Source organism: Gymnoscopelus braueri (genome assembly GCF_963280865.1).
Source record: "Gymnoscopelus braueri genome assembly, chromosome: 8".
Classification (NCBI taxonomy): Eukaryota; Metazoa; Chordata; class Actinopteri; order Myctophiformes; family Myctophidae; genus Gymnoscopelus; species Gymnoscopelus braueri.
In genome coordinates this window covers 20148935-20162865 of record NC_137609.1, presented here as the reverse complement: position 1 = coordinate 20162865, position 13931 = coordinate 20148935, and the positions used below count along the sequence as shown (strand labels likewise).

The 13931-nt window shown below is 44.0% G+C and overlaps 1 protein-coding gene across 1 annotated transcript in view; it reads right to left on the bottom strand.

The window, feature by feature from the left end:
• The window catches only part of igsf9bb (immunoglobulin superfamily, member 9Bb), a gene marked incomplete at both ends in the record, with an annotated part of 136344 nt that overhangs the window by 35804 nt on the left and 86609 nt on the right, over positions 1 to 13931 (bottom strand). Inside the window, 4 exons of the mRNA XM_080434541.1 lie at positions 103 to 329; positions 2914 to 3089; positions 6586 to 6709; positions 11341 to 11491. Coding sequence (XP_080290667.1) covers positions 103 to 329; positions 2914 to 3089; positions 6586 to 6709; positions 11341 to 11491 — 678 coding nt within the window. The remainder of the gene's footprint in view (positions 1 to 102; positions 330 to 2913; positions 3090 to 6585; positions 6710 to 11340; positions 11492 to 13931) is intronic.

The following is a 13931-nucleotide window of genomic DNA, read 5'->3' as shown; positions in this document are numbered from 1 at the left end:
TTACGTTAATTCGGTTATTTCGGTTGTGCTTAAACACGGCACACGGCCCACGACCACAGGCAGGCATAGGCAGATATACGTAGGTCTTATCCTATCTTTTACCTGAATGAGGTCTCTAGCTAGCAACTCCGTATCCCCGGCAGGAATGCTGTCGTCCAATACATCCCATCGTTCCCCAAGGCGGAACTCCATGACATAATGCTGGATAGGTGCTGTGTGGTTGGCAGGTGGGATCCAGGTAAGCAGGACACCCTGCTGCGTGCGATTGGCTGTGAGGCACCGTGGTGGGGTAAGCAGCACCAATGGTTCAGGGGTACTTATAGGAAATACTAGAAAACAAGACAGATAGAAATTGGGGTTAAACAATGTTAGTAAAAAAAATAAGCTGAGTGGTATAGGGCGCGTACTAGGGTTTAACATTTTCCGGGAAATATCTAAATTTAATTCCCGGGAATTTTCAGACCTTTTCCCGGGCTTCCCGGGAATTCCCGTTAAAGGGTAAAAAAAAAAAAAGTACCCACTAAAATGCTTTTATATGTAGATATTTAAATAGCCAATTTTATATTGAGGTGCCCAAATGTCCCTATTGTGTCCACCTATGAACTTGCACTAATAATGACTTAAGTAGATTTTTTAAATCATATAAATATAATATATAAATATAATATAGTGCCCTGGCGGAGATCTGCCCTGTTACGCAGCAGCGGGTGAAGACAATTAACTTAAACGAGGAGCTGCGCTGTGCACCCAACACGCACTCAAACAATGTCAAACTCTAGCTGCTGAAATAAACGTTCCATTTGTATCATTATTGACAAGAGAATTTGCAAAAGGATTATTTATTTATTGTCCATCAGAGCGCCGGTGAGGTCACAGCTTATCTCTACTTTTGTAGGACATTGATTTGATATTGTTTGCAGTTATTAATTTATTTTAGGCTACTTGCTGGATATTAAGACTCCATTTTGGGATGTTGGCTGTATGTTGTCAAATGTATTAATCTATATTTTGTTGTTGATCAAATGTCGGGTTTTGTAGTGTGATTTTGATGTGCACATGCATGCGCTGCCACTGACAATCAATGAGACAGACAGCTGTTGTGCAGTTCACTTGTTCTACTGGGTAGTTCTAGTAAAATGGTAGTTTGAACGTTCTAAAATGCAAGTGTAGGTAGGGTAGGCTACATTAACACATTGAATGCCAATCGCGTAGATCTACGCGAACCTATTTAAAGCCGCAGCGTGCCAGTCGCGTAGATCTACGCGAACCGCCGATTCCCATGTTAATCGCCCAAGGTGCACTTTCCGATTTTTTTTTATCCATTTCCGTTTCCGGTTTTCGGTCGGAAATGGAATTATTCGGGTTCCGGTTTTTTCGATCGTATCCGCTTCCTGTCTGGGATCCTGTTTAAAACTCGATTTTCTCGGTTTGTTGTTTTTCTCCTCGCTGATCACTGTTTAGCGTGTATCGGCTGTAGCTTCAAGATGGCGGCTCGCATTTGGAAACTGTTTTCGCTGGACGTTTCTCACGGATCCGCTGTGTGTTTAGAACCAAATGAACGCGCACTTTTAACTTATTTAGCGAGGTCTGTGGCGACATGATAAAAACAAAAAAACAACAATAAAACGCTGGCACTGGTGAGTACATTATGAGATTAAACTCTGGCATGGAATGTGTTAATGATGATAAAAAAATCGGACCACATCGGTCTAATTCTCTCTCTCTCTCTCTCTCTCTCTCTCGCACGCGCTCTCTCTCTCTCTCTCTCTCTCTCCAGTCTCTCCAGTCTCTCCTCTCTCTCTATCTAAAGCATTGCTTGGCTTGCGCGCATTTTAAGCTGGAATATAGGCTCGAAATCAAACCTACCCACTGCTTATGCAGCGTTTCACTTGATGTTGAATCTCAACTAGTCAACTGGTGTCTACTGTTTTAAACGGTGAAATCAGCGTGCGCAGGGCAGGCAGGGGGGGCATCACGGCCACGGCCACGTCTCATATTGGTTCTCACAACGGGACGATGGGACCCTGCCCTGGTCGGCAACGCGGCAAGTAACTTGGCTAATTATAATAGTAATTCCTCCTTGCTGTAGATAGGCCTTTCTACTAATTAGTATTCATTTCTAAAAAAAAAAAAAAAAAAACGGGATCCCGGGAACCGAAGTCAGTTCCCGGGACGGTAAATAACCTCGGGAATCCCGGGATTCCCGCATCCCGGGATTCCCGGTGTTAAACCCTAGCGCGTACCACACATGCTCTGATGCCTGACAGCGAATCCCTGGTTTGATTCCCTGGCCGGACGGACCATTTGCTGCATGTTACTCCCTGACTGTTTCCTGTCTCTCTCCACTGCACTCAATAAAGGCACCGAAAAAAGAACTTGGAAAAACTAAACAAAAGCAGTGTTACTAAAAAGCTATGAAGGTCACAGACCGCGCATCAGCCAGAGAGCATGAACAAGCCGCTACTTCTCAGATGTAGGACAAACCAATGCAAATGACAAAGATCTGGAGCACATGGATGCAATAAGGTTTTTAACTGGTGTAAATAAAAGACTATCCTATTTCAATGCCGTTGCGAGCAAAGTCAACAGCATTGACTTTGCTTGTCATTGCAAAGGGTTAAACTGTGTGTTAGAAATATGTCAGTAATAGGAAGGCAGGGGGCATCCTTTGGTAAGCTGCTAACAATACTGTAATTTTCAAAGATTTCATGTTCCCTAGCTTACTACTCGGGAGAACATGCTTCAATGCCTGTGGTTAGAAAATTGGCAATTTTCAGGGAAAAGTATTGTTTTCCAATATCAAGCTACAGTAGTCATTTTCACCTTGCTGGCCTCTGCAGCTGCACGTCTGCCAAAGCGATTTATTGCTGAATCAGCATATTCTACTCGAGAGCCGCCGATGAGTCTACCCACCTAATGTGTTCACAGTGACAACCTCGCTGAAGGCGCCCGTGCCAAGCTTGTTTTGGGCCAGTACACTGAACTGGTATGCTGTCTCTGGCTCCAGGCCGGGCACCACCAGCCAGCCCTGGCCTCCAGGCACAGGTACGGAGAGCCAGTCATGTGGACCTAACCGCTCCCTCTTCAGCCTGCAGGGGAGCGGTACCAAGAGATGGGTGGGTGGGTACAAGACAGGTGGGTGGAGGAGAGAAAGAGAGAGAGAGAGAGATGGCAAAAAAAAAGAGATGGCAGAGATGCACATACTGTAGATAATAATAACAAGATGGCCTTGACTTTGGGGTTGTTTTTCCACACAATTCACTTATAACAGTGGTTCTCACACTTTTTAAATTCAAGGAACCCCCATAACTCTGAGAGTATACAAAATGGAAACGAATGGAAACGCAGGTATAATTGTACTGTAGACATTTGTACACTTTCAGAGTTACATAACTGTAAGGGTCCATTTGGAACCCCCTCAAGGGTCCCTGAGGGTCCCTGGACCCCACTTTGAGAACCATGATGACTTAAAAGTCTATTTCAGGACAGGGACTTTCAACAACATTTCAGTCTGGACACGAGCTTCTCCAATACATTTACATTTTACATACCGTATATTCAAAGTCACTTATTTCAATATTTAACTATTGTGATGCAACTTGCCATAGTTCCTACAACATCAGCTGTCCCAGACCTCATATAAACATACAGTATCAGTAACACACCATACAACTTTAACAGTTTATTACAGACACATTTGATGGTAGTAAGCCCATGCTGCGCTCAGCCGTGCAATTTGCTGAGGATTGGCCATGCCGTATTTGTCCAACAGATCTCTAAAGCAAGCATAAACCTGTATGCACACATATTGTTTTTATTTAAAAAAAAATGTTATTCGACTACCTGATATAGCACAATAGTACAGATCTGTTATCTGGTGATGATATTCAATAACAGGATGTATGTCCTTTAGAGTGTGATTGAGCGCCGTGAGAATGCTTCATCATGTTCTGTAATACTAGCCGACCAGCCAACCTTGGCCAATTTCTTTTTTTGTACACCAGGTGCGTGATGCAAGTCAATGATGTCAACCAGTTTTATGCACACTGACTGAATCATCATTTTCAACTCGCCATAAAAGAAGCATGTTAGTTCAGGCAGAGCACAGAAGGCAAGCGCACATCCTCTGATAGACTGCCAGCGTTTCATTCACGCCTTTACAGCTGATAAGCAATGGCGATTCAACAACCAATCACATTCAAATAGGGAGGTCTCAACAAAGTGACAGCTCTCACTTCTACTCTGATGTTGTTTTCATGCCAGTCGAGTTGTCATTGCCTCTGCAAACTTCCTCCACCTCCCCAACCTCCTCCTGCTGTTACCTTTGCACAGCATGTCTGAATTGTGTGGCTTATGCTACGGTTTTATATGCAGTATATTATATGTTCATCATGCACAGGGTATAGTGCTCTCTGCTGAATCACTCGCATGCTGCTCAGATTCATTGGGGAGCACTCGCCAAGAGCAGAGCCTTTCCACCAAATACAGTATAACTGTATACCGGTAACCATTTGTTGCAATAAATGGTTTTAACGTCTTTGACACAAGTGTCTCTGACTGAATTTATTTTCCTACAGATTATGTTACATGCTATACTCACGTGGTAATACATAGCCAGACTACAGTAGATAATCAGTGATGGTTGGGGTAGTGCATCCGACTGCACAGATAGGGCGGGGGGGAATTCACCGGCAACGAAAAAGCAATTACATGCCCAATAATGACCATAACCATATGCCTATTGAACACTCAAATGACCATGTGCCTATTGAACACTCAAATGACTGTGTGCCTATTGATCACTCAACAGGCCAGGCTGTCCTGGTGTCACTTAAGAATCACAGAGCCAACTCTGCATACAAAACGTGCACAGGTCAGAGGTGTTACTTGTCTGTACGGTTTAGTGGCATTGTGAAACTGTCTTTCCTGCTTAATGTCTGAATCAGATCATTTGATTGGCTCTGTTCCATTTTCCTCATAGTACACACTTAACGCACGCACGCGTGTATGCGCGCGTGCACACACACACACACACACACACACACACACACACACACACACACGCGCACGCGCACGCGCACACGCACACGCACACGCACACGCACACGCACACGCACACACACACACACACACACACGCACACACACGCACACACACACACACACACACACACACACACACACACACACATTATATGCACACTTATGGGTTAGCAGCAATGCCACGGACCTTGGCATTTGCCAATTAATAAGACATACTGATTAGATGTGACATAACATAACACACTGAGGCTGATGCTGTGCAACAGGGGATGATGCGTACTCAAATATAGCACCGTACTATATGCACCACAATCATGCTCCATATTAATTTGGGGTTGATAATAACATAATAAATGTACTGTATCCCATTTGGATCACTCATTAAATCATTGATTTGCATTTTGTGAAAATACACCATCCGTGTTGTTCTGTAATACTAACCCTGGGCTTAGCAGTAGATTTATATGGGGTGTCCTAAAAGCAGTTGCTCCACACACATCCATTATCCAAGAAGCAAAGGCCTTTGACCTGCAGACCTGGATTTAACCACTTAAGCCCCATTTCAAAAATAGTTATAATAGCAGATCTACAAGCTCACAACATGTCACACCGCAATGCATTGTGAGCTTGTAGACTATTTTTCCAAAATTGTCTGGGGGAAAATTTTTATAAGTAAAAATAATTATTTAAAAAATGTAACCTAGTGACCAGTGATTAAACCAACATGTTCCATGTAGTTGAGTGTATTGTAATACAATAGTAGGCTACTGTTAGCCTGGCTCCAGACCCTGAATCGCTAGCCACGCCCATGGCGAATAATGGAGTATAACAAAGGCTGAGTGTCAGGCTAGGCTACTGTAGCTTTTACTTTGTAAGCGATACTTACATTTGAATTAAATTACATGTTTTCGAACGTTGCTGCATTATAGCTACCTACTGCAATTGTGTTCTATATATAACATTGGCCTTCACAGTAATCTTCCACCAGATATAAATACATATTTTTTAAATATGATCATTTGCACAGACTATGCCAAGTAATTATCTGATATTAACCTATATCAGATGCAGAGTTAATGGTTAAAACTGTTAATTACCGTATTATGGATTTTAAATACATGAATACAAAGTCTGGAAGGCCAAGGATGACTGTGGGCATTTAACAGTATATGAGACATTTAACATCAGTGTTTTATTTTATTTTTAAATGGGAACATTACACCAAAATGAAATTTCACTTAAATAATTGAATCATTTGGATTTAAACAATCAAACATTACAAGCCAGGTGTTCCCCAGCCAAGCAGCAGCAACACAGAGGGCAGCAGCAGTAGCAGCTACAGGGCACAGAGCTCTGGGTCATGTTCAGAATGGTCGGACTAAATACGTATGAAAACTCACACAAAAAGATCTGATCACAACCATTCTAAACACAATCAAGAGGAAAAAAAGCATTTTTGTTTTGTTTTGTTTTGTTGTTGTTGTAAATTACAGAAAGTAAGACAAGAAAGAAGCAGGAAGCAAAGCATGCTGGGATGACTCACACATGTCCGTACCAGACTGAGAATGTCTGCGGGAAACCTCCATCGTAGCCTGCCTCCCAGGACACGTTGGCCCAGGAGGAGGACGGCACCACATGGACATTGGTTGGGGCGTGGGGGCTTGTGCCTGATGAGGGGGGGAACCAATGAGAAAGGCATTTTTAAAGGAACGCATGAGGAAGGTATAGTGCACGCACATCCGTGGCCCAGGTGCAAGACAAGCAGAAGTATCACAAAAGGAAACAGAGTCTGCACACTGGTAACGCTGAAAAGGCTCCGCTGTATTTGTATTGATCTGATTGATCGAAACGTTAACGATGCAATAAAAAAACAGCGGAGCGTTTTCAGCGTTACCAGTGTGGAGACTCTGTTTTCTTTTGTGATTTTTAAAGGAACGCTCACATAAGTCAGTGCTTCTCAAACCCCCCAGTTTGGTGTGCAAATTGTGCATGATTAGGCCACTGAACCCCATAACTCTGAGTGTACAAATTGAACCAAATGGACCTGCAAGGGTCCATTTGAAAAACAGAGATCTGTAAAGGTACGTATATTTGGTTCCTAACTACTGTATCAACCAGCTGTCAGCCTGCCTTTTACTTGTAACAGTATTTATGTATTGTGGTATTGCTACTTTTAAAAAAAACTGAGTGCTTCTTCCACCAGTGTATATAGTATAAGTAAACCAGTAAGCTACTTTAATTTAAATGAATTGGTGGGGGGGCGGGGCAGTCCGCCCTCTAGATATATTATAACTCTATGCTGGCTCTCTACTGCCTCCTGCTATTCCAAGGGCAAGCTCAAACGTGCTGTCTGAGTTCGGAGCGGATGATTGGCTGTCAGCTGCCCTCTATGAAAGAGTTACAGGATGCCAGGGTGAAGAAGAGGACAGGGAGGAATGCCACCAGCCATACACACCCAGCCCAGGCAACCATCTGTTCAGAAACCTTTCCCCTAGGAGACAGAGCTGGTTCAAAATGACTGAGGACACCTGCCGTGGTAACAGCTTCTTGCCAAGACTTACCAGACCTGTGCTCCACACCCCACTGCCCTACAGTCACATAATCACCGGACTTGTTGCTATCTCCCAATATAGAACTGTAATCACAAATGCCCATAAAGTTTAAAGTAATGCTTCATGGCTTCCTGTTGCACAAAAAAATACTATCTTTTACCTTGTTTCCTATTGAACAAAATAGACCTTTCACCTACAGTACTTAAATACCTTTTGACTTTCTTCAGGAATGTCAGACTTTTCAAGAAACCACAGCGCCTTTCTGACCAATCAGTCCACACCGGTACAGTAGCAATCATACTGTAACTCTGTACACAGACAGGCAGGCTCTGATTAGCGTAGACCTTCCAGACCCCAGGATATTATCTTCTCAAATCTACAGTAAGGTAGCGCCATTACAGGTTGAAGTATATTTATATATTATAAGTATATAAAACACTAGAAGCACTTCCAAGAAGCGTATTTAATGCAATTCATGCAATGCAAAGCCTCTTTTGTTGCGTTTTTGTCTTTATTGTTGTTAAAAGAATATTGTTTAAATGTCTTGATGTTAATTGGTTGTCATGTCTCATTGTATGTAATATAATGTCTTACTGTACAGTACACGGTGTACAAGAAGTGGTTATTATTACCTTTGTATGTGTTGGACCCCAAGAAGACTAGCTAACGGCATGGTGTTATCTAATAAATAAATGAATTATTCAAATATGACTACGAATTTAATCTATCCTACTCAATAGCATTGTTTTTGGATACTAGTCATATCTGCACAGGTATTTGAACTTTTATGCAAGGTATTCTTTAACTCATTAAGACCTAATCAGTAGTTCTTTTTTGTAATCCAAAATAATTCTAAATGTTTCAAACACTCAAAAATAGCAGATTTACAAGCTCGCAGCGAAGGCACGAAGTGACACGATGTGAGCTTTTATACTGTGTCTGCTATTTTTGAATAGCCAAGGCTAAAATCTAAAATGACACGGTTCCCGGTCTTAATGGGTTAAGTCTCTATAATGCCAAATTTAGTTCCTGCATAACTCTTCAACTGTACTTGGGGTATGAAGTGATTCAGATTACATTCTTCCCTGCATGCATGTGTTTGGTATTTTGGGGAATAGCTGTGCACCGGTGTGGCACGAGAAGTGCAGCAGGGTGGGTGTCAGTTAGTTTGGGGTCAATGATGACCAGGATTAGCGCCATCCGCCGCCTGCCTGCTTGGACCAGGTCTACCTGCATAGCGAGTCGCACGCTCATCCATTATTTTAATTTCACTTTAGTTGACGGAGGCACACCCAGATAGCCGTCTCCATAATCACTCAAACCCGCTTTATACGGTATAATGTCATGCTTGTCTCTTTCACTTCTTCTCAGATATGAATCCTTCAAGCTGGAAAACAGAATCTAGCATGTTTTTATGTATTCTAAACCACGTGTGGTTGTGTGACCCATTGTCACACATGTGACAATGGGTAAAATGGACATAACAAAAAAGTTGCGCCATGAAGCATGAAAAATATTGAAGGATCCATATAGGTTTCTCCATTATAAAAGGTTAACTGATTGGTGAATGGACATAATTTAAATGTTGCTTAAGGCGCTTACTGCTTACTGTAGTGCTTAAAACAAGGATCAGACATATACAGGTAGAGATTCCAGTGGATTGTCCGCAGACTTATTCATTCATAGTCCGGTGTACTCAGAGCATACCAACCCCATTTTATAGACATTTCTCATGTTCAGGTCACAAGGACAGGTGTGCATGGAAACCAAAAAAATCCTTTGTGAACCTTCCTGGCGGACATCTGCTCAGGCTCCCAGAGCAGACCTTGAGCAGATGTTTGCCTAGGTCTGCGCAGCAGTCATTTAGTGGACATCCAACTACAAAGTTTATTTAACGATCATGTATTGGGTTTATGAATCGGAATGAACCGAGAAACACTTCTCACAGGACCAGTGTCAGAAGTATTATTACATGTGTTATTTCCTCTCAAGATAAATTGACATCATCTGCTCTCAGTCTATTTTAGGCGCTGTAGATTTAGCTGTTGACGACTCTGAACCTCCCACACAAGGACATCAGTTTGCTAATTGGAGAAATTACGCTTCAGAGACTTTTCTTCCACGACACTGTGAAAATTACCAGTGCTATGTTGGGCAGCGCACTACTTTTAAATAGTAATTAAACGCGATAATTTGATCATGATTGAATCCACCTGCAACACACCTACTGATATATTCAGCCTAATCCAACCCACCTCGTCACTTTTCTGCGGGTACTCCTCCGCTCTCCGCCCCGATAAATACCAAACATCTGTCACCACGCCCCACCCCCAATGCCGTTGACTGCACTTCACTCTGGTTTGCCTGTTTCCACAAAATAGGGCCTTCAGTTTTAATTTAACACTGAGGATTTGACTATGGTTACATACTGTATGCGTGTATAATATGCACTGTACGTGCCACTGGATGTACAGCTCTAATACCTGTGACCAGGAGGTGATACCTGCAGTATGACCAGGAGGTGGTACCTATGACTAAGGAGGTGGTACCTATGACTAAGGAGGTGGTACCTATGACTAGGAGGTGGTACCTACAGTATGACTAAGGAGGTGGTACCTACAGTATGACTAGGAGGTGGTACCTATGACTAAGGAGGTGGTACCTATGACTAGGAGGTGGTACCTACAGTATGACTAGGAGGTGGTACCTACAGTATGACTAGGAGGTGGTACCTACAGTATGACTAGGAGGTGGTACCTATGACTAAGGAGGTGGTACCTATGACTAGGAGGTGGTACCTACGACTAGGAGGTGGTACCTACAGTATTGACTAAGGAGGTGGTACCTACAGTATAACAAGGAGGTGGTACCTATGACTAAGGAGGTGGTACATATGACTAGGAGGTGGTACCTATGACTAGGAGGTGGTACCTACAGTATGACTAAGGAGGTGGTACCTATGACTAAGGAGGTGGTACCTACAGTATAACAAGGAGGTGGTACCTATGACTAAGGAGGTGGTACCTACAGTATAACAAGGAGGTGGTACCTATGACTAAGGAGGTGGTACATATGACTAGGAGGTGGTACCTACGACTAGGAGGTGGTACCTACAGTATGACTAGGAGGTGGTACCTATGACTAAGGAGGTGGTACCTACAGTATAACTAGGAGGTGGTACCTATGACTAAGGAGGTGGTAGATATGACTAGGAGGTGGTACCTACAGTATGACTAAGGAGGTGGTACCTACAGTATGACTAGGAGGTGGTACCTATGGCTAAGGAGGTGGTACCTATGACTAGGAGGTGGTACCTACGACTAGGAGGTGGTACCTACTGTACAGTATGACTAAGGAGGTGGTACCTACAGTATAACTAGGAGGTGGTACATATGACTATGAGGTGGTACCTACAGTATGACTAAGGAGGTGGTACCTACAGTATGACTAGGAGGTGGTGCCTATGACTAGGAGGTGATACCTATGACTAGGAGGTGGTGCCTACAGTATGACTAGGAGGTGATACCTATGACTAGGAGGTGATACCTATGACTAGGAGGTGGTGCCTACAGTATGACTAGGAGGTGATACCTATGACTAGGAGGTGATACCTATGACTAGGAGGTGGTACCTACAGTATGACTAGGAGGTGATACCTATGACTAGGAGGTGGTACCTACAGTATGACTAGGAGGTGATACCTATGACTAGGAGGTTGTACCTACAGTATGACTAGGAGGTGGTACCTATGACTAGGAGGTGCGTGCTGGCAGTGATGCTCGTGGCAACGTTGGTGGCGACACACTCCCACTCCCCATGATCCTCCTTGGTCAGCGACTTAAACTGTAAGCTGCCTCGGGGCAGGACATTGTGCTTGCTTTTGCTGGGTTTCCCTACCTTCAGTCCAGAGAGGGAGAGAGAGGGAGAGAGAGAGAGTGTACATTACAGAGACCTGTTCACACATGTAAAATACAGAACTAGAATAGAGACAAACAGGTCATGATAAATTATTAATCTACATGTACATGTTTGTGAAAGAATACCGTTTAGCTTAAATGCAGTCACACTAACACTCAAAAAATCATGCACAGAAACTCAAATGAACACAATCGGAGAAAAACAACTATACTGTTGGTTCCACTGAGTGACAATATGGTGACTGAGAGAGCCCACATTCTAATGATGCCTTTACAAGAGATGCAACATGGGGTACCATGTTGCATCTCTTGTAAAGGCATCATTAGAATGTGATTCAAACACAAATAAAAACATAGTACAATTGAAATAAGAATTGCTCCTCTAACCTCAGGAAAAGAAGTCCCAGATTCAATAAGCTGTGCTCAGTAAAATCATCAGCGGGTCCATTTGGTTACATTAACTCTTTCTGAGTTAAATGAACAGTGGTTATTTTCTATATGAACAGTGATTATTTTGTGGGTGCTGGGTGGTAAATGAGCTTGTCAAGAAGCCTCCCACCCACTAACAGTGTTCTAGTGACAGTGTTCTAGTGTACAGTCAACAGGTAGGGCTGGGCCATATGAAATCAATATCACGATTATTTAAAACCTTTGCCTTGATTACGATTAATGAACAATTTGGTTTTCTGATATTGAAAATTCTCACAACGCGTGACACCATGACACATTGTGACCTTGTAGATCGGCTATTGTCACTATTTTTTATGTCACCATATAAATATCATACAAGGTTAAGTGGTTAATCAAACTAAAATATCTATTAGAATTTGTTCGTGTTGATTTGTTGATATAATAAGAAAGACAGGTATAAAAAAACATTGGTTTCTTGTCTAATTCTCCGTAACATACTCACTATGGGATATCAGCGCCCCCTGGCGTTGATGCAGAGCTACATACCATAAACTCCCGGGCCATTCATTGGCTGAGAAGGGTATGTCACGTGTCCGGTAGACCGGAAGAGGTATAAAACCTCTTGCGTGACGTGGCTCATCCTCTTTCGCTTCTCTGCATGGCAGATGCAACAGCTCAAGACATACCTTAATAATAACAAACGTAACTTTGATCAGGACAGAAACCAGCTTTAGCCCACTCGGTGGTACTTGTACTAACCAACGGGTTTTCCTCCTATTAAAAAAAAAAAAAAAAGTTTTATTATTTCCGCTCCCGCGGCTATCTTCTCTTTCTTTCTTTTACTGCTAAAGCAAGTTTTCCTCCTTTGAGTTTTCCGCGCTCTTAGCCTTGCGGCTGAAAGCTAACAGGTTAGCTCGAGATGGAGGTTCCACGTCCCTGCGTATTGCTGCTCTGCCGCTTGATGATCGCCGGGGATGACCCTCATGGTTTCTGCATCTCGTGCCTCGGTCTCTACGGGGCCGGGGCATTTCCAAGATGCACCGGGACGCTGCGAGGACTGCGCTCTGGTCTCCACGCTGCACCTCGATAGCCGCTTAGCCAGGGCAGCGCCCTGGCTGCGGGAAGCAGCGACGTCTCGTCCCCGGTCGTCGCGGATCCAGCAACACCCCGCATGGACACCGGCCCAGGGAACGTGGGTGGTGGGGCCCACCACGTGCGCTCACAGTCCACAATGGGCCCTCCGGCAGTCCCGGCTGCGAGCGGCGTTAGCCCCCGCTCGCAGCACCTCCAGGCTGCTACACAAGCCGTGCTACGCAGCACTGCAGCAGCCGCTAGCACCGTGTCTGGGGGAACCACCCAGATGCGACTACTTAGCGGCACTTCCTCCCCCTCTTCCCAGCCGTCTACTCCGCTGCCACAGCAAGCGTACCGGGCCAGCGGTGCGTCGCCAGGAGACAACGAAGGGGCTCCGGCGACGGCAGCATAGGCGAGGGGAGAACGAGGCAGAAGCTCGTGAGTGAGTTAGCCCAGACTAGCTACGTTAGCTGCTTCGCTAGGTTAACGTCGCCTTAGTCAGGCAGTGTTTTTTGTTGGCTTAACACCCATGCAACAGGTTATTAACAGCGTTGTCCTAGCCTAGCTTGCCTCGCTAGGATAACACCAGCTTGTTAGCCTTCTCACTCTGTGTATCGAGCAAACCTCGGGGGCTTCTGAAGACCTTACTCGATGGACAAGATGGACGGCTCCTCGACTGCCAGAAGGCCATGTTTAATGAAAACGAATGTGTGTTTAAAAGTACAATTTTTTTTCTGCCAAAGAAATAAATGTGTTACATGTTACAAACGATCTCGTTCTTTCACGTGGCTTGAGTGCAGCGGAGCAGTGGAGTCCCCTACCGCGGGCTTCTCTGCTCCAATGCTCTCTGTATATAAGCCCATAATGTCTGTGATGCCCGAACTCCGGTATCCCAGACATTGATGGGCTAATATCTGTGCATGTAATGTAAATGT